Genomic DNA, 21,531 nt, shown 5'->3' on the forward strand with positions numbered 1-21,531 from the left:
TGACATTATTTCAGACTGACTCAGGGGGACAGATGTCTCCTACTAAATCATCAACACAAATGTCCCAAGCATCTGCGTCTTCCTCTGGATACTCAGAATTTCAGTGTTCAACAGGCCTGATCCTGCTTAAAATGGTGAATACATTCCTTTGATCTGCTTAGCAAGCAGATCCCACAAGGCAGATTTGCAGTTCATTCACCCTTGTTTTGAGGGCCCTGGAATAATGACTAATACAGTCAGTCAGCCCCAAGGTATTAATCTTTGTCCTCCCTAAGCTGCTGTGTACTCCTTTGGGCACTACCTTACAAGTGGTATTCACCAGACTTATTCTTACGTCTTTGTTTGACAACATTCAGCACATTCCTGGCAACTTTGCTTTCCTCCTATGACTCTTAGCTTTCTACACCTTTTTCCAGGGCCACCACTTGCTCATTTAGGTTTAAAGTTCAAAAGCAACATGTTTTGCAGCTGTTTCCTTTGTCTCTGGTACTTTTCTCATTACAATGATGTCTGGCTCCCAACATTTTCTCAAATGTAATGCCCCTTCCTCCTCATACCTGCCAGTAGTGACACTCTGCAACCGTTCCTTAGCTGTGTGTTGTGTCCCAGCCCCAGCTTCCATTCTCCTTGGCCTCTAGTATTTTCCACCTTTTTCCAGAAGAAACTACTTAATGCTCTTTTGTTGACTTTTTTATGTATTACTTTTATATATCCACCTGCCTGTATTAATGTTTCTTTGCGTGTCAGTCCAACATATACAAGCGTTGGTGCCTCTTGTATTCTATTTGCTTCCACAACTCATAAGAATATAACACTGGTTTCAACAGGAGCCTCTGTGCTCTGAAGGTATTTGGTAACAGAAAGTGGAAATCTCTGTCATTTTTCCATCTCACTGTGATGTGACAGGCCCACCTTTCACAGGTTTTCCTTGTGCTGTTTGAGCTGGTCAAGTAATGTTCATTCAAGCCAGCTAAGGATATGCACTCATAGATGAGAATGAAATCACAGGCTCTGTACAACTCCATTTAGGAGAAGGCATGGGATCCTATCTGCTGGCCAGCAGAGGTTGCTCAGAGCACGTTATTTGAGTGTTCTGCACTCTACAGTTCTTTATTTCTTAGTAAGTCAGGTCCAGGGGTTTTTAATCTTCTGTGGGATTTGCTCCAACATCCTGTTTCTCCCCTCATGCTGGGTATTTGTTTGGATGCCTCATCTCTCTGGAACAATGACAGAGTTGGTGAGAGAAGCAGAAGACAGGGGATTGTCCCAGGAACCTGTCACTGGGCTGGGAGAGATCACAGCCCTTACTGCATTTGGAAATTGCAAAGATCTCCTTGGATTCATTTCCCATCCTTGTGGACTATATATATCCATATGCATGCCAACAGATGGAAGAAAAATCATACTCCTCTACAATCTTGAAGTAAAGGAAAAAATAGATTATTATTGTTTTCCATCTTCAAATACTCCTGAGGTTAGTGAGTGCTGATGAAGGCATCAGTGTGGTGTTGAGTTTGGATAGAAATGCAGACAGTTAAGAAATATTTTGGAAAGTTCCAAAGGAAGCCATGCTTCAGGTTTGGGTTCAGACCCAAAAGTCTTCAAATTTCATTCATAATAAGGTCTTTACGTGGGCTGCAGTAATGGTCTTAATTATATTTCTCCCATACTGGCATGTCTGGATTTTCTTTAGGAGATCTGAAGATTGCCACATAACACTGTGGATGCCTTGTTTGTGTCCTTGTGCTACCTCATGCAGGAGCTGAAGAAGCCTCCTGCTGCACTGCTGTTGTGGTTCTGGATTTGTGTGGGCTTCATTTTTTTTCCTGCAAGACTGTTTATTCAGAGAACTCTAGCTCTGAATCTGGCAGCATATTCGTATGATTTCAAATCAATTCCTGCAGGAGGAGGGAGAGACTTCTGGCTCTAAGGTGGACTAATTTTATGTATTTTAACTGCAAATCTTCATTTATCTACTTGCTTTAAAATAAATACCATGTTGTGATGAGAGGGGGAGAGAGTTAGGGATACAGGCAACATTTTCTCTGGATTGAGGGTGGGAAGTGTTGCAGGTTTCTTCAAGCATCCTCATTTCCTTACCCACCCTTAAGTCAGAATTAATGTTTCACTTCCTTTGGGACTAGGAAAGTGGAGAGAAAAGTGAGGCAGTTGTAATTCTCCATGAGGTGACAAGGTTTGAGGAAAACTAAGTAGCTCAAGTTGCTCCTATGCAATGGCTTTAGGCAGGGTGACTGTTGCACGCTTTTAATGCTGCTGTTGGGCACAGTAATGTCCCTCCTGAAGTGTGGTCTTCACGTGTAATGATGCCTGAATGTCAAGCAAACATGCAGCATGATTTTTTTCCCTTGGAAGTCTTGTTTAACATTGAGAAGGGACTTGGTCATTACAAAATTATTTTCTTCTTTTTTCTTTTCTTTTCTTTATTAAACAGACTAGTTTAATAAAAACCAAGGCGGATTTCTCAGGTTTGCATATGTGGGGTGGTAACATTATAAAAACATGAAAAACCCCAATACAGTTTCAGTATTACCGAGACATTAGCAACAGACTGTTTTGTCTTTGTGGTTTGGAACTGGAATTTTTCCAGTTGTTGCCGGAAGGCTACATTTAATTTCTACTGTGTTTGCATAAATAGCTTATTTGTAAAAATCACATTTTACTTGAACAATTCTAAATGATGCCGTTATCATAGGGAGAAAAATGATCTATTGTTCTCTTTATAATAAAATGGTACTGCCCTTCCAAAGTATCCAATGACAAAAGCATGAAAAATCATAGCATACTTGTAAGTTGCTTATCTCCTCCCCAGAATCAGCTCTCACATGCTCATATCCTCTGGGTTTGTAAAATTCAAAAGATTTTTTGAATTACTCTCTTAATTGTGCTGTTTGCATTATAATTACTCGCTAAATAAGATTCTTTAACAATGACGTCCTTGTTGTCAAAGCAGTTGCATTTCTTTGCCTGGTATGAATAGCTGCATGTTCTGAACTGGGAAGCAGCAGTTGTTATGGGATCCTGACGCTGTTGAAGGAGGAATTGATTGCTTAGAGAAGAATTTTTAGAGCACTCTACAGAAATCTCTCTTACCTCCACCCACAGGCAAATGAAGATTAAGGAAAATACCGGAGCTCCACCTCTGTGAACTCAAACAGCAGTAGGCAATTTCCCCTCCAATTAGTATCTCGTTCATGTGTTGGAGGGAAAAAATGGTTGGGTTTTTTTGGCCTTTAAACCCCTTTTCACAAATTCTCACATTCTATGGGGTTTAAGATCAGAGGTAGAATAGTAAAGAGAGATGTGATTGGAGAAGACTTTTTAATCATACCATAGTTTCTCTTATTCTTTTTAAAGTTGTGGTTAATCATGAGTTACACAGTATTTCTAAGTTCTGCTTGAAGGATTCCATGTCTCTGTAGTAAGTGTGAAACAAACACAAAAGTATAATGACTGCTGCTAACTCCAGCCAAGAGTTGTATCATTTCTCAGGAAGAATGTTTTGTTATTTGTCAGTTATGGTTTTTATATATATATGAATCTCTATGGCTCAGCTTTCAGCCATTAACTCTTATATTAAAACATTCTTTGTTTCTTTGACATACAACCATGTGTAGCACATCTGAACTGAGTCCAGCAAGAGTTCTAAGAATATTGCATATTAAGTATTGATAGACCATTTTGTTCTTTGCTACGTGTGTTTCCTTCATTATTTTTCAGTGCTTCTCTTCTCTTCTTTCAGTATACTTTCAGTATGTACAAGTTATTCTTTTTTAATTTATATTGTTCTCCTTTTTCTTTTCCTGTTAACAATTATCTCTCCCCCTCCCCTTCTTTCCTCTCTTTGATCCACAGGTTTTGCAGTGCATGTTGGTCTCCCTTCATTCAGAACTTGACATTCAAAGGTACATGATGAAAATTGAATCCTCTCAGAGAGTTAGTACTGTACTTTCTTTTTTCTGCACTCTGCTGTGAATTGATTTTGTGACCCTTTAATTGTGTGTCTTGCTTCACAACTAAAGTTCTCAAATAAATATGAATCTGCATGCTTTGCGTCTCTGTATTTCACAGCAATGAAGAATTACGCATACAGATTAATTGCATATGGAAGTGTGATGCATGTGCATCCTTTGACAATTTTTTTAATTCTGACTGTTCCTTTAATGGCATGATAGACATGAAGCTCTTGTATTAGATGCTCTGAAATCCACCAAAATTCAATAGGAGATCCTAGATAAGTAAGTGATTCCTAAACACTGTCCCAAATCTAGTCTTATATTTCTATTTATACATACATGTATAAATATATATAATAAGGCTTAGGTGGTAAAAGTCTTGCTGCAAATTGAAGGACAGCTCTGTGGGCAGAGCAGTATTTTTGTATTGAACATGCAAAAAAAATCTTAGTTCTGCAACTTGCGGCATTATACGCACACTGTGCACCTCTGAAGTCACCTGTGTCTCACCTTTCATCCCGTTGAGCTTCTCTTCCATTTTAGATGGCTTGTAACGCCATACAGGATGGATGTCTACAACAGCTACCTTTTTTTCCCCCAGGGAGGCAGTGAATGTGTCGTGCCTTGTAGATCCACACGTAAAAGGTGCCTCTGCATGGTTTCTACCGCAGCCAACAGCGCAATGATAAAAGCACCAAGATAACGCGTGCTGGGAGCAAGGAGGGATGCCTCGGAGCAGGCAGAGTGGCAGCGGCTCATTTGCACCTCATTTGTGTTTCCACTCTCGGGATTTAAGCAGGCCAATAAACATGCCGACCACAGGGAAGGGTGGGAGAGGCAGAGGTGTGGAGAGCTGTAAGGCGTCTTCCTCCCTCACCACGGAGATGGCCTCGAGGGAGGGAAAAAGAAGCAGAAGAGCAAGGTGACAAGTTGGGAGAGAGGAGCAGCAGAAGCTTCCATAACTTCTCTCCTATAGCAGCCCCCTAACTCTCCCAGGTGCCAGAGCAACAAGCTCTAGTAAGTGCTTTATCACATGTTTACTTCTACGAGTAGAGGCTAAAAATAAGTCCCCGGCGTGGGTGTGCTGCCGCCGGAGGCAGCGCTGCCTCTCCCGGGCGATTGTTCTTGCTGGGGGCGGGCAGCTGCACCCTGCCCGCAGACCTCGCTCCCACTCACCGGCCCTCATGTCGATTGGTCTTTTTTTCGGGTATTTTTTAAATAGCATGTTAATTCAGAGCGCCTTCTTAGCTTGTAGAAACACAGAAAAACAGGTTTTTCCAGGATCGCTGCATTGTGTTCCTTCGCTTTGGGAAACTGACACCACAGAAACAGGCCCTCCTCCTGTTTTCCTTAGGGACATATGTGGGAGAACAGGGGTGGGTAAATAATCTTCTTGAATCAGAACTCACTATCCTCTAGGTACATTTAGGCATCTGGTATATATTCTCCCCCCACCCCTCGCCTCTTAGTTTTTGCATGTGGTTTTAAGCATGTAAAGATCTTTCCCCTTTAATCAGCATAATGACAGTTTTTGTTTAAATCATCCCTTTTAATCTTCCCAGTTCTCATGGCGATTGTGTAGGTAGGAGTTACCTCACCCGCTGCTGATGAAATGCAGCCATCTCCTGGATGGAACAAAGGGTCGTGCTGGGTTGTGAATACTTCACAGTAGAGTTTTTCAGGAGGGAAAAGAAAAATAGCTTCCAACTGAAATTGCCATAAGGTTTTAATTAAGACAAATGCTGATATCCAGGCTGGAATTTATGGATAACTTATTTAAACAAAGTAATAATAAACTGAAGCTGTGATGCAAGAATATGACAGAGACGGTGAAAGACGAAATTTTGCTCTGAGCAAAATTGATGGACCCATAGAAGCCTTTGTGGGGAAAAATAGTGAGGTGATCAGGGACTTTCTAAATTTGACTCTCACGTATGAATAAAGTCTTCACATGGAAAAGGATGAGAATAAAGCAGAGAGATAAATGATTTTATTTTAAAGATTTCTTTCATTAAGTATGACTTTTACTTTTTATTAGTGGGTGACTAGTAGTTTTCTCTATTGTTTTACTTCAATTTTTACCCTAAAATTTCAGGCAGGCATTTGTAGAAAGAGAAAACCTTGGATTTGGACAGAAACATACTGTGAAATATTTTTACACTTTAATGTGGATGGCTTAGGGTTTTCTGATAATACACGTATTTCAAAGAGATGCCACAGCATGTTGCATATTTCAGTCTGGACTTGTCTGGACCAATTAAGCTGCTCTTAGACGGGCTGTTGAGTTCCTTAGGGCAGCATTTTCAAATGCAAGTTCCTGCAATTAAACATCTGAATAAGAGGTCTGGCAGCATAAGGGCTGAGCACCTACAGCTTTATTGCTCCTAATGAATATCTTTACTATAAACAAACAGATTTCCTGAAAAACAGGTTTCCATTTATCTAGGTGCTTACAGTTAAAAAAGAAAAGTTTGAAAATGTTGCTTTATGTTAGTCATTTATAACAGAGTTTCATGAACTAACTCTGGGGATCAACCAGCTGAAGAGCCAGCCATGGTCTTGCCAAGGGGGAGCAGCCTGTGGATGTCCTGCTTGGTGATTCACAGCACTCAGGATTAAAATAAATGGGTTTTGGCAGCTTGCCACAGCAGGGAGCATGCAGCTGGCCACCAACAGGAGCTAGCAAGGCTCGTGAGAAAATGTGCAGATTTTTAGGATGATTTGAATATCATTACTACCTAAAAATATGGCAGATAAGCTCTGTCACATCATTAGACGTGGTTTTTTTCCTCTAGGTGGAAGAAATTGGGGTCAGCATCGGTGAATACAGAGTGGTGATAAAGATCCTGTCAAAAGCAGAGAGGAGTTTTGCCTTCAAATAAATTCACTAAATTGAGTAAAATGGCTACTTGTTGGAGCATCCTGACCCTGTCACAGTGACGGGTAGCGCGTGGCTGTGACTGAGCATTGCTGACGCTGATGACTGAGTTATCTTTCCCTCCTTCTCATTCACCATGGGAGGGAGGAGGAGTGCTTTCTTTTACCTTACTTGGAGAAGTTCTTCTGGGTCTGTTTCCTCCCTTTCTCAGAGCATAAGATCTGCACTGGGGCAGTACCTCAGGTTCACGGTACACTGAATTCATTGCTTTGCTCAATGACCGCACGGCAGGTGGCCGGCGGGGGGGGGGCTCTGTGACTTGTGCTCTGCTGGCTGGCATCCCTCCGGTGTGAGTATGGCGAGCTCAGCTTCCCTCAGGACCGCCGGCGGCAGGAGAAGGCCGGTAGTGCTGCCGACAAGGGCGAGCTCGGGCAGCATCCAGCGCAGAACATGCCTCCAAGCCAAGGAGGCTCCAGGCAAGTGGGGTACCTTGGTTCAGTGCTAGGGGTGGTGGGCAACCATGGCTTAGGCATAGTCTTTCTCCTTATCAAAGAGGAAAGAATTCTTGCCATTCATACCATAGAAATCAATATTGCCACCAAACGGAGGTGCTTGTGAGAAAGAACTGGTTTTGTAACTTGTCCTTGATTCAACAGAAAGTAGGGAAAAGTTTGAGTATGAAATAGAGAAATGAAAGCAGACATAGAGACATGCTAGTCCATGAGTAGGCACCAGGGAGGAGTATAACCAACACCTACAGGATCTGCGTGTGGGCAAGTGGGAAGTTGCTGTCTCTCTCTCTTCAGCTCTAGAGAACACAGATGCTGGCATGTGCCTGCTCCTGGCGTGGTACCATTTCCAGCTGATGGCATCTGAAAGAAAGATGCCATAGATTTTTACATCTTGTAATGGTGAAAAAGCACACAGAGAGTAGTTAGCTTGTCACGAGAGATGGTTTAATGTTGGATTCAGCTGCTGAGTCATCTCCCCACCCTTAACTCCCCCAGTGAGACACAGTATCCAAATACATCAATTGCACAGATGTACTATGAACTTGAGTTTATACAGTCACGTATAAGCATTTAACTTGTCTGAGAAAGTGCTGTGGAAAAATATGGAAAATGCTTAAGAACAAGATAACATGGGTAGTATTTGCTCTCTCTTCAACAGTAATGTGTCACTAATAGCATGTCCAGACAAGTAAAACCCCGTTGCTGCGTTAATATGGAAACCCAAAGACTCTGTATCTGTGGAAAAAGCAGATCCATCCTTCAGACAGTGATAATTTAGATCTGACACAAATGTGATGAAGTATTATTGTTGCAGTAGTAATAATTCATGTGCTGTGGCAATACTTTGGAGTTAATAAACTCATCATACATTAAACACAGCCTGTTTATATGCCTATTTGCAGTCTGTCACATATCCTGTATCCATCTTTGGCACAAGTCACAGGACAAATAGTTTACTTGAAGGTCAAGAAGAGTAGGCTTCCATTTTTCTACTAATTTTTCCTCTCTATTTGAAATGTCAAGAAGACTCTTAAATGTGGGGGGAGGAGGGGTTGCCTATGCTTTGTTCTTTAGAGTACGTGATTGGAAAAATATATTTTACTAGCTCTGTATTATTTTTTGATATCTTTGTTTACCATTTGTACACTGCCAGGAGTGCTAGCAACTTCCAAGATATGTAGGATTCTTCTCCTGAATAGATAAGTTTCTGTTTAGATAAGGGCTAAGGAAGTTCCTGGAGACAAGAAACAAGAAGTGTGAATTGATCAAGAGATGAAATTAAATCTTCAGGTTATATGATTTTTTTTTCTTAGTTCTGTTTTGTCTGTGGAAATGTGTGAATCAAATTTGCAGGAGAAAGGAAAAGAGGGAAAAAAGATTTCTGTTATATAGATTAGTATGAAAAATAACTGGAAACAAGCATAAAAGAACACTATGAAGAGCAGAAATATAAAACCGGCTAGAACAAAAGCGTGAGAGAATTAGTGTGGACAAATGTGAGCAGAGGGCCAGAGGCAGAGACATACAGAGAACTTGATGAAAATCTCTGGTGCTCCATGACTGCCCATTAGATTGGTATGATCTGCAGTATTTCACTTTTCCTTATTCAGGTACTTTCAGACTTCATTCCTAATTATTTGCTATTTTACTGCATTTAAAGAACCTTACACTTTTTTTCTTTATTTTTTCTGAGTCAGTGAAAGGACTAAAGCAGATGTATTGAAAATGCATTCTTTTAACAAGCTGTAGCAGACAGATACCAGTCATGAGGCATAATTAACTACAGTTTTAATTCTTCATCAAATCCCAAGAGTAATTGAAAGATACTGGATCTTATGTAATTGCTAGCCCCATGTGCTATATTTAAATATATACCCTGAAAAAGTTACAAGGACCTATATCCTTGTAAATAAAATAGTATATCCCAAGTAAAAGAGACATCTCAATGCACTGTGTAATTACATCTAAGTTTGCACCAGAATTGTCTGTCCTTATTTTGGCCTTTCCTTTCTGATGATCTTCTAACCCAGAACTAGCACAGACAACATCTTTTGTCAGAGAAGTCCTTAAGGAGGGTCAGCTCTACTCAGCTGGCTGAAAGATGAACCCTATTGCACAAAGAAATACATGGGGGTGCCTCCCAACATGCAGCTTGGGGGGAAGACCATGGCTGACTGAGGAAATGTAACCTACCTGGTCTTGGCAGAGGGGGCAGAGAGACCTGCTGCCTAGTTCTGAACCTCCTTCTGTTCTCTGGCATTTTTCACCAAAGTGGCTTGGAAAGTGCCGATGTTCCTTTGGGTTAGTCTGCCTCTGTGGAATATCTATTTACATTACATTACGTTTAAATTTTGGATAATGCTGTTCCTTAGTGAGCACATCTTGAGTTTTCTTCTCTGTTAGGCATTATGGGTTTTGTTGCTACAGTACCATTCTGACTCACATAGCAGCAGTCTAGACTATGACTCTAATGCCTATAATAACAGTATATGCCTACTGTTGGGTCCTGAAACATGGACTATTGGGGTCAACATTTATTTTGTGAATGCTTGTACTGTGTGCTAGTTCCTGAAAAGTCCTTACAATGACACTTGCTGGGGTCTTATTTTAAGCATTTTAATATTAGTGAACATTCAGTGCAAAAAAAAAATGTGGCATTACTTGTTAAGTATTTATCTGCCATTTGTCTTATTTATCTTATTTGATATTAGAATCAACATCCTGAATAATTATTACAAGGGTCAGATAATGCTGAAAGTTTCTGCACTGCTTTCTTCAACAATCTTTTCAAGTCCTTGTAGTTACAGCTACATAAATGCTGCTGGTTCCCTCCCCACTGCATGGGTTGGTTTTCCTAAGAAGTGATACCTAGCAATCCACTTGATTATTAAGTAGCCTCAAGCCTAGTGCTCATTGCCAATGATAAAAATGCTTTGCTATCAAATGTGCACTCATATCTCTCAGTTACTTGAATAACCACTGTTGTTGCTGAGTTTGAGAATTTTGTTAGCATCTCTTTAAAATTCAGAATCCTGAAATGTAATGTTTATAGGAGCTGAGCATGACAAATAGCTTGAGGCCTTTCATAAACCCTATGTGTATATTTGGGGGATCTCACTTATAGCTTGTGTTGGCTTTATGTTTGTGCCACTCCACTTACTAGAGTGGAACTCCTATGGATTTGAACTGGTGGGTTAAGAGGAAGACTGGGCTTTGTGTCTGAGCAGAATCCATGATGTGCCTCTGGCTTGCTTCAGAAAGTGCAGTATTGATGGTGAAGAATGAGGGCTGCCAAAAAGGGGTCTTTTTTAGTGTGGTGGGTTGATCCTGGCTGAACACCAGCTGCCCATCAAGCCACTCTCTTCTCCCTCCTCTGCTGCAGTGCAGGAGAGAAAACAAGATGGAAAAGTGTCATGGGTTCAAATAAATGCAGTTTAATAAAGAAAAAGCAAAGGCCACATGTGGAAGCAAAAGTAAACAAAGTATTCTCTATTCACCATCGGCTGGCACTTCCCAGGAAGTAAGGTTTTAGGCTCCAGCACGCATAGCAGTTGCTCCATAGGACAAATGCAGTAACAAATGGTCCCTTTCCTCCTCCTTTTTCTTAACTTTTATTGCTGGGTAGTCATCAAATGATATGGAATATTCCTCTGGGTCAGCCCTTCTGATTATGTCCTTTACCAAGATCTTGCCCACCCACAGCCTCCTGTGTGAGTGGGGAGCATATTGGAGAGAGCCTTTATGCTGTGCATGCCCTGCTCAACAGTAGCAGAAATACTGGTGTGTTATCAACACCTTTCTAGCCACCAGTACAAAGTACAGCACTGTGAGGGTTGCTATGGAGAAATTTATCTCAGCTAGACCCAATAGATTTAGCTACAGTAATGATGTCATGTCATCTGTGGGGATCTGGGATGCCATATCTTAGGTCCTACAGCATTTCCCCAGGGACAGCCAGCCAAAGAAACAGAGCATGTTGGCTCCATCTGTACATTGACAGAACACGCTGGGCAACTGCTCAGCTAAATCTGTGTCTGTTGATTTTGGTAATGAGGTGTCCCCTTACTTCTCAAATATACATCTGTTCATATGTGTCAATGAACAATACACATGCAACTGCATGTCTGAAATGACACTTGGGGATTATTATGTTATAAATTAAAGAGAAAAAAATAAGCAAAAGCAAAGCAAAATAAGCTTGACCCATATTTTCACATTATCAGTATATATTTTCTTAAAGAAACAAAAGCAATCTCCTTTCTAACAAACTCTGAAACTAAGGACTTCTTTCAGGTTGATTTTGTTGCCTTTTTTTTTTTCTTGTTTTATTTTTAGTCATGGTTTTCTAGAAAGGGAGAATTATATGCCTTCTAGCTCCCCATTAATGGATATGTACAGATAAGTTTTTAATCAGTACAAGGAACTATAGAACTGTAATGTCTTGGCTTGGTAGTACTTCCGTAATATTGCCCATGTAAACAAAATACGTTAGCAGTGGTGGTTCACAAGCCGTTTTGGAAAGTTGAATGAAGAAGTACTGACTTACCAGATTCTTTTCTGCATTTGCAGGTCACTTGTCACCTCTAACTTTTCTGGCAGAGTCCCTGTATTTACAACCTGCAGGCTAGTGGTGACCATGTCAGAGGCACTTCAAAGCATATTTTAGAACAAATGTTGTTAGCTTTAAGTTCTGCATAAAATTCTATGCTCTTGAACAATTTCATTGCAGGACATTGGATAGTACCTACTATTTTAATATTAGCATTTTAAAAGTGAGGAGTTCTGGAGGATTTACTTTCTTGTGAGGTATATCTAATCATTGTAGTTTGAGAGCAACTGCACAGCTTGGCAACAACAGCCCTCTATAGCCAGCTAATGAAAATGTAGTAAAAATTGAAGTTCTTCATACATTCAAAGTCACATAAGGAATATTATGTGATGCATGCTTTTGCTGAAATGAGCTCTCTTCATTTCACTTGAGAAACCACTGAAAGAAACAGATGTCAGCAAGATTTGTTAGCTTAGCTATCCAGAAAGAAGCACAATCTTTTTTGGATCTTGACAGCATCTTCAAACCTAGAGTTGAAGTTGATTTTGATACAGGGGATTTTTAACGTAATAGCATCTGACCTTAAATGATAGGGGAGAGAAAAACATGTAAGTTTAATGACATCTTGTGCCTGGTGCTGATTATAGATGTCTGTAAAGTTCATATTTACATGCTGGATTTGGAATCGAGTAAGCTTGCTTTGCTTTGAATTTCTGCCTGTATGTTCCCATTTGTTGTGATATGGTTTGATGGAGAAAGACCAGGAAATTATTCTTCCTAAGTAATAGTACATGTGGTTGTGAGGGGGTTTCACTACACATTATTGAGAATGCTTCTTAAAGCAACCCCTTTTTGTAGAAACGGCTTATAGTGTCATGTGCAGTTGGAAAAAATGTTCAGGACATTTTATTTCCTGTTGAGTGTGTTTTTATTAGGCAGATCCTATGGTGAAGAGTTGGTAGAAGTGCATAAATGAAACCATATCTCTCCCCTGCTGGAAGAGTTGGGTTTTTTCCCAGCAACTGTATTTAGCAATTTACTAGTATGATTTCCCAGTAAAAGCCATAGTTAATTTGGTCAGTTAATGAATACAGTTCAGATTTATGCTGGTGTAACAAAAACGAAAGTAATTGTGATTTCAGCTAGAAATGTCGGATGGCTATCTTGGTTTTGCTGCATGACCTGGACCTTGCATAGATGGCACAGCAGAAGATACTGAAGTTGATAGCTTTACAACTCCATTACAGTATTGCTTTTCAGACAATTCTTCTTAGCAGACTTGTTAACATTAGAGAGACAGTGCGTGTGTGTGTGTGGACAAAGAGAATGGCATTACTGTACATCTCCTCAGCACATGTCTTATCCTCAGGGCCTTGTTAGCAACAAAATTTGCAGTGTGGATATACAACCATAAAAACTGGAGCAGAATATCCAAGTACACTCTTTTCCTAAATAATCTACACAGAAGTGACCTTCAGCATACCAGTATTTGAAGAAGTTTGGATTCCTCCCTTCTTCTCTTTGATTTTTTTTTCCTCCCACACTCTGGTTTCAGTAGACTAATAAGGAAATACTCTGTGTTGCAGACAAGAAGCCCAAAGCCGTCCCAGAGCCCACAGCCCAATTTGGGTGACCACACAGAACACCTCTCTGAAGCATCTGCTGATTCCTTAGAGGCCATGTCTGAGGGTGATTCTCCAACCCCCTTTTCGAGGGGCAGCCGCACACGGGCAAGTCTTCCTGTTGTGCGGTCAGCAAACCAAACGAAGGAACGATCACTGGGTAAGAACCTGCTTCAGTCCTTCTCCATTCTGTGCTTAGTCTGTGTTTTCTATGTGTGGATTTGAAACAGTCTTTAAATAGTTTGGGGTTAAAAAAGTAAAGACTTCAGTAGCACATTATTTTTCATGTCAGGTTGTTCCTTGGAAATGAACTAGGTATGGGATACTGAGTAACTTGGGGGAATGGTGAAATTCTTTTCAAAGATCTGAAAGTGTGATGGGAGCATAGTAGACGTGCAAGAAGAGCGATGCAGGCCCTGACATGAAATGCTGAGTAATGGTTAAAACCCACTATTACAAACACTTTCTGCCAAGCCTGCAAAATATGTGGCAATGAACTTAATACAAGATTGTACCCTCATTTTCAGACAGGAGACACAGGCTTTTTCACTTTGCCATCTCTTCAGAGCCAGACTTAGTTGAAAGAAACCTAGAGATATTTTTGCCTTAGTAATCCATGTTACTGAAAAGGTTTGTATGTGCATGGTGGTAGCTTTCCAGGCAGAGGATTTGAATGGATATGCTGATGGAGATGCCCTTTACTTTGGGGCAGTGCCCTTCTGTCTGCACAGTGACAAGAGTGATGTGTCAGCATAGGTGGACAGCTCTGGTTCCTGTGTTCTGCCCGTATCTCAGGGTTGAATTCAGCCCAGCTGTGAACCAGACCTCCTTTTATGATGGCGAATTTTGTCTCAGAGACTGTGCTCAGCTGATGGATGGTAGGAGTAAAGGCTGTTCTTTTGAGGGAAGACACCAGAGGGCAGTTAAAGCGTTGTGGGAAGGTCCATAACTCATGTGCAGATTGCTGAGGAAGGCAGGTTTTGCTCACAGGTAATAAAGTGAAATGCTGCTTTCCTGTGGGCTCATGTCCCAATACAGAGAGTGACACAAATCGAAGACTGGACTGTAAATCATACCATGCTTGTAAGCTTGTCACGGTGGTTTACTCGTCCCTCAATAATCTAAGACAGTTTCTGTCAAGAGTAGTACGATATCTGACAAACACAACAAACGTGAAGAAAACAGGGCTGGAAGGGGTCCCTGCCTCTCCCAGAACTGGCAAGTGAAGAGCAGGGGGGCTGGAAATAAGGGGCTGATCCCTGTCTGTGCCAGCTCACAAAGCGGCTGCCCTCCCACAGCCTCCTGGGCCACCAATATGTTGAGCTTTTGGGGGAGAAATTTGTAAGACTTCAACCTGGACAAGACTTTCTGGTTTTGAGGTGTTTTTAAGAGCACATGTATGTTTACTGTACATGCAGAGGGTTCATCTCTGCCTGTAAGTCACTGCTGGCTACGGCATCCTCAGTATGGCTTACTTCACCCCAGGAAAACTTGTATTTGCTTCAATGTGATGTTAAGTGGTTGAGCCTTGGCAACTCACGGTCCAGCCCCACTGTGTGGGCTGAGCACCCCAGAGCTGGATGCAGCACTGCAGGTGGGGTCTCAGCAGAGCAGGGACAGAATCCCCCCCTTGACCAGCTGCCCACGCTGCTTTTGGTGCAGCCCAGGACATGTTTGGCTTTCTGGGCTGGGAGTGCACCTGGCCGGGTCATGTCCAGCTTCTCATCCACCAGCACCCTCAAGCCCTTCTGGGCAGGGCTGCTCTTGCTCTGTCCATCCCCCAGCCTGTGTTGATACCGGGGGGGTGCCCTAACTCGGGGCACCTTGCACTTGGTCTTGTTAAACCACATAAGATTCCCATATGCCCACTTCTTGAGCATCCCTCTGGATGGCATCCCACTCCTCAGGCATGTCAACAGCGTCACGCAGCTTGATGTCATCTGCAAATTTGCTGAGGGTGCACTCAATCCCTTCATCTATGTCATTGATATAGCATATTAAATAACACTGGTCCCAATAGAGACCCTGAGGGACACCACATGTCGCTGATGTCCATTGAGACTCTGAGCCATTGACTACTACTCTCTCGATGCAACCATCCAACCACTTAATTATCCATCCAGCAGTCCACTCATCAAATCCATCTCTTTAATTTAGAGAGGAGGATGTTGTGGGGACCATGTCAAAGGCTTTACAGAAGTGAATATATATTCCCTTGTCCACTGCTGTAGAAGCCCATCATAGAAGGCCACTGGGTTGGTCAGACAGGACTTGCCCTTGGTGAAGCTGTGCTGGCTGTCCTAAATCAACTCCCTGTCCTCCATGTGCCACACACACATGTGTGTATGTATGATCCTTTCCCCAAGTGTTCTCAGCCTCAAGGTATCTTCAGCTTAGAGATTTCCTGGTTATGATTTCTGCCTGTATAATAACCATCAAGATATGTCTCCTCCAGGTATTGTTCTGGCCACCTTTGATCCCATGTAAATTTTTCACATCTGCAGCAGTGCATCTGTGACTTTGGCAGCAAGTTTCTGTTGGTTTACTGCCCAACCATTGCTTTCCTGTTGCTTTGTTTTGTACGTGTTTATCAGCTCTAAGTTATGCTCCCAAGTTCTTGTGTTGGAAGTGACAGAAAACATCAGATTGCTATCTGCTTCCCCCAGGCCATATCTGGTTTCTTTGGCCTGTCATTTCCCTCAGGTCATCTCTTCTCCAGACTGAGAAGTGCTGCTATAACCACTTGATCCTCATTTGATAGTCATTGTTGCCCTGAACTTTTTGCAGTTCAATAATGTCTTTGTGAAGATGAGAGAACCATAAGTTCACTGTTAAGTAGTTCATTCTTAAACCCTTTTTTCTGCATCTCTTGCATGTACTGAAGTGTGTTGTCCAGGCTCTAATGGAGGACAGCCACATGAAGGTGTACTATTTTATTTCATGGCTAGGATTTCAGACCCTGCAAGACACCCTGTCTTTCATGTACCACAGACAAGGCCCCATCTTATCCCATCATGAACAGGCCAAAATCAGGAGAAAGAAAAAAATAAGCAAACAACAGGGAAGCAATGTAATATGAAGCATTTCAGTTGAGAGTTTTTAAATTTGAAATGAACAAAATAAGTCTTTTCTCTCTGTATTGCAGGAGGGGTCACAGATATGTGTGTGGCTTAAGGGATCATCAAATTAGCCAAATAGGAGGTAATATATTGTCATCATCCCACAATCTGTCTTTCAAGTTGCTCCAGGAACTAAGTAATAACAAATAGCTTGTTTTAAAAGGTAGTCTAAAAATTATTCCAAAATAGTTCCCTTTTTTTTTTTTGTTATGTGCACTTCTTTTATAATAATGTCCTTTTCAATTTCTTCTGCCACTGTGTTCTAACAACACCATCAGCAATGTTCTGAAATTTTACTTTTGAGATGCTTTGCACGCTGTGGTCCTGTTTAGTTCCAGCTGTAAAAGGGGACTGTTTATTTTAAAAAAAACAGGAAACTGTTCATAACTTCAGATTTTAAAGTGTCATGAAAGTACTTCTATTCACATGATTTTAAATAATCTGTGTATAATCACCTCCCTTTCCATATCTATTAACTTTTTAATTTAATATATTTTAAATACAAGTTATGTTTTGATCCTCAACCAACATGATTTCAGTGAGGAAAATAATGAACTTTTGTAAATTTTTATTAATTTTACATTGTGTATCTCAATGCCATCTTAAAAAACTGATATTTTCTTTTTGAAATTTAATTGGACTTTTGTAAATTTTTATTAATTTTACATTGTATATCTCAATGCCATCTTAAAAAAACTGATATTTTCTTTTTGAAATTTAATTGTTCTGTGGGTTCCTATTTTACTAGCTGTGTATGAGTCAGTCAGTTTCCAAATTGTGGTCTGAATTAACATGGAGCCTGAGAAAGAATAACAGAAATGCATTTTGGCTACCTCACTACCATGGGTTTGTCAGTCAGGACTAATCTAATAGGACATGGTATTCACATGGAGTTGACCTAGAAAACAGGATTCCAATTGTGGGCCCATTTAAAATTTCAGCCACAGCTTTTGAAATTAAGGTCTTTCTTGGCTAAGAGGTCCACCAGAAATCAACACTTGCTTCATCATTGTGCAGCCTGGAGACAAAACAAGATATTAAAATAAATGAATTCACTGTGCAAGAGAAAACTAAATGCATTTTAAAATATCTATTTGAAAGCTGGGAGCTTTTCCAGTGCGATAACTGTGGGAAAAAAATTATCTTGCAAAACTGTCAGTGAGAATCAGCTGAAACCTGGAAAGTGCTCAAAAGTTTTCAGCAAACTTCACTTGCAATTTGCCTGGAGGAAGCAGAACCTGACAAGCATCCAGTGAGGTTGCACCAGCAGCCGCCTGTGGCCACTCTGCAGCTCGCTGCTGTCCCTGCTCCGGTACCTCCTCGTGAAATGAAAGCTGACAAATGTGTTCACTTGTAGTCTCTCGTGTGGTACATCTGTCCCGACAATGGGCAGCATCCTTTGTAAGGGCAGGCGCTGGCATCCTGTGTGGTGATGGAGTGGCCAGGGCAGTTGATGCAATGGGTCACAGCCCTGAAGGGCGGGGCGTGATCACGACCTCCCATTGCGGCAGCTGTTGGTGCTCCTGCAGGATCGGGCTGTACAGGCAGGGTTGGATGAAGGAAGAATGTGGTACAGGGGGGGATTTCCATAAATGCACAAAAATTTGGGTTTGAGAAGTGACTGAGGAGGATGGAGCTTTATGGCTCAAGGGTTGCAATCATCCTTTCTGGGTGCCCCAGCTGGAGTGCCTCGCCACTCCAGTCTAGATGAGTAAAGAGCAAAGGATGACCAGGCTCCCTTCTGGTAAACCCATGCCTAAAGTTAGGTGTGTGGAAAGGCCTCTTCAGAAATGTCTGAGCCTGCCAACATTTGCATTTTATTTGCATTTGGAGGGATTACAGAAAGGAGTAAAATTATACAAATGCTCAAGGATTGGCATGGGGAGGGTCTTAAGCAATCATGGAGTATTCTGATTATTATTTATTAGCCCCCAAACCCGAGTTTTGGCAGGCACAGGTTTTAATGTCTGATTACTTCGTTTTCTGCCACCTTATATGGAAATGCCATTACTAATTATAATCATAACACCTCAATCTTTTGTAGCATTTCTTACAGATGTCTCTCAAAGCCTGGTAAAAAAGAAAGTCAGGGCCACAGTGACAATTTCACACATAGCAAAGCCTTTGCAGAGAGACAGATCATTGCTTTTCAGCTGGTGGTAGAAATAACTCCCTATTCGTGTGTATGCAAGATACTGTAAGACACACAGAGAAAAATATAAATGGTAAAGGTAGACAGACATATATTATATTGGAGTTAATTGATTGTTACTTACTATTTATGAGCTAGAAATTAAAATAGGCATGTAAAATCAGACAGAAGACGTGTGAATGGCCATGGACTTTATATGAGAAGCCTGTGATTTGCTAGCAGTGGCACTGCCCTCTCTGATTCCTTAGGGCATGATTTAAGCCTAATGAAGTCAGCAAGAACTTTAGTTTAGTTCATGGGAAAAGAACTCCCTGGGAAGTGCATTTCAAGTTAAGGCTAAGTATAACTTTAATGTATTCAGTCACCTTAAAGAATTTTCCCTATCTTGACTTTTATAGTGTATGTAAAGCAGCCGACATGCAAAAAAGTCATGTAAGTATTTGCTGTCATGGTCAGATAGCTTAACAGCAACTGACAGGTCTGTAGGAAAACCAGCCTGAAACAACTAGTTCCAATTAATGAATTGAAACACAGACCTTAGGAAATACAATACTCTAATGTATCTCAAGTTTTCCTTCCAGCTTTTCTAGACTTTATTTTCTTTCCTATTTCTTCAAATTATAATAGCTAAAGGTTTTGGACTTGGAAAGAAGAAAACACACACCTCTTACCTGAAATCTTTTGTAACAAAAGAAGGTAAACAATGATATTGACATATCAGAGTTTTTTCTCTTCCATTTATTATCTCTACAGGATATGTGAAAGGCAGGTATATAAAAGAGTGAAATATGTGACTTCCCAGGCCTGCACTTATGCCCACAATTACTGTTTACTTAAGAGTTTCTTTCTCCTATGATAAAATATGTTGTGAGTACCTGAAAAAATGCTTCCAAGGAGCAAGATCCTATTTAGTACATACTGTCTCAACAGTGGCACATTCTGTCTGCCACCAATAAGCTGATATGCAGGATATTTCGGATGCTGTGTCACACTGGAGCTGAATTTTGTTGCAACAATTTTTGTATCAGCATGGATCTAATGGGTTCATTGCAGTGATACTGGAGTAGAAGATGTACAGTGTGCTAAACAAACCCATTAGTTTATGTTTATGTTAGTCTGTGTCTGTCACTGCTATATCTGTTGATTGACTTTTGAATGCAACCTTTATTAGTCATGTGCACTAAAGTAATACTAAAGGACCTTGAGTAAAAATGATGCCTCACTGTGTTGGGTAGTATGTGGTGACAAAATACTCCTATTTCAGAACCTTGCAACATGAATAAATCAGAATGAAAAGTGGTGAAGATAGTAGGAGAGGTAGAGTAATGAGTGTACAACCTGGATGAACTGAATAAAGCTATGTCAGGGTGGCAGTGGCTTTTCTCTTTACCCCAAATCATGCCCTCACTGAAGGTGTAATGTCTTTATCCAGCTCTAGTATCACTTCATATGCTGATTTAGCAGCAGGGATTTGAGCCTATGTCTGCTGGAAGATGGATTTGGCAGATGGAGTAGCTTGTACAAGCCTTCTTCCTTCAGAGGAAAGGTAGGAGGCCAGATGGAGCTGTCCCATGGGTTGTATCTAGCACAGGAGCTATCACTTGGATAAATCTGATCTAATTTTTGTGTCAGATAAAATTTTTAAGTCTACCTCTAATACAGTAAGTCACACAAACACCAGAGCCTTTCATTTGACGTGGGCATGCAAAGGAAAAAAGTGCATTGCAATTGCATGCATTGTAAGAAGTGTAAGGCTTTGGCCAAACAGAAAAGCAGAGCCTGTCCCTCAGCTCATTGAATTTAGGATTTGCTGCCAGGGCTGACAGCAAGTCCCTGAATGAGGACAGCTCTTGGATTTAATCATTGCTCCCCACACTGTTTATATATTTGGTAGCAACTCTAATGCATAATTACTATGCTGGGCCTAAGTTCAGATTTCTGTTCCCAGAGGGAAATAATGTCATCTCTGTGGTATCTCTTGTATTTGTTCTTGTTCTGTATCTCTTTTCTGCATTTCTGGCTACAGAGTACCCAATTCAAACAGGATAAGAGGATAATCACTGCATCAGAAGCTTGTTGATAGCCCACTGATTAGGGTGCTCTCTTGGGACAATAGGGGCAATGGTCTGAGCAACTCTAAAGATGGGAGCCCTTCTGGATAATTTTTCAGCTACTCAGCTGTTTCATAGGAGACAGGTGCTTGTACCATTGCTTTGCCCAATTACCTTCTGTGATGAATTGACCATCTGTGGGTATGAGGGCAGAGCGGTGGATGTTATTTATCTTGGCTTTAACAAGGCCTTTCACATCTATCATAGCCTCCTTGTAGCCACATGGGGGAGGTAGGGGTGGCCTTCAGGGTCTGTAACTGGCGGCTGGGTTTAGCTGTGTTCCTCAGGGCTGGACTCTGGGGCCAGTGATTTTTAACATCAGAAATGGTTGTTGGGATGGAATGAACCACCAGTAGGGTCAAGTCTGACACTACATTTGAGAGAGCATTTAGTGTGCTGAAAGGTCAGATGGCCACTTCACTGGGACCCAGTGAGCCAGAGAAATGGACTAGCAGGAACTTCATGAAACTCCAGAGAGGCAAATGCAGCCTTTCACCAGGGACAGAACAGCCCTGCAGCAACACTGGCAAGGACAGGTTGGCTTGGTAGCAGCTTTGCAGAAAGGACTTGGAGTATGACAACAAGGTGACTGTGTGCTAGCAGCATGTCCTTGC

The 21,531-nt window shown here is 41.3% G+C and overlaps 1 protein-coding gene across 13 annotated transcripts in view; it reads left to right on the forward strand.

Moving 5' to 3' along the window:
* The window catches only part of KIAA1217 (KIAA1217 ortholog), a 366,907-nt gene that overhangs the window by 258,271 nt on the left and 87,105 nt on the right, over positions 1-21,531 (forward strand). For all 13 annotated transcript variants that reach the window (XM_017741429.1, XM_017741426.1, XM_017741424.1 and 10 more), the window contains one exon: positions 13,500-13,695. In XM_017741429.1, coding sequence (XP_017596918.1) covers positions 13,500-13,695 — 196 coding nt within the window. The remainder of the gene's footprint in view (positions 1-13,499; positions 13,696-21,531) is intronic.

Source organism: Corvus brachyrhynchos, unplaced genomic scaffold (genome assembly GCF_000691975.1).
Source record: "Corvus brachyrhynchos isolate BGI_N302 unplaced genomic scaffold, ASM69197v1 scaffold167, whole genome shotgun sequence".
In the NCBI taxonomy this organism is placed as follows: Eukaryota; Metazoa; Chordata; class Aves; order Passeriformes; family Corvidae; genus Corvus; species Corvus brachyrhynchos.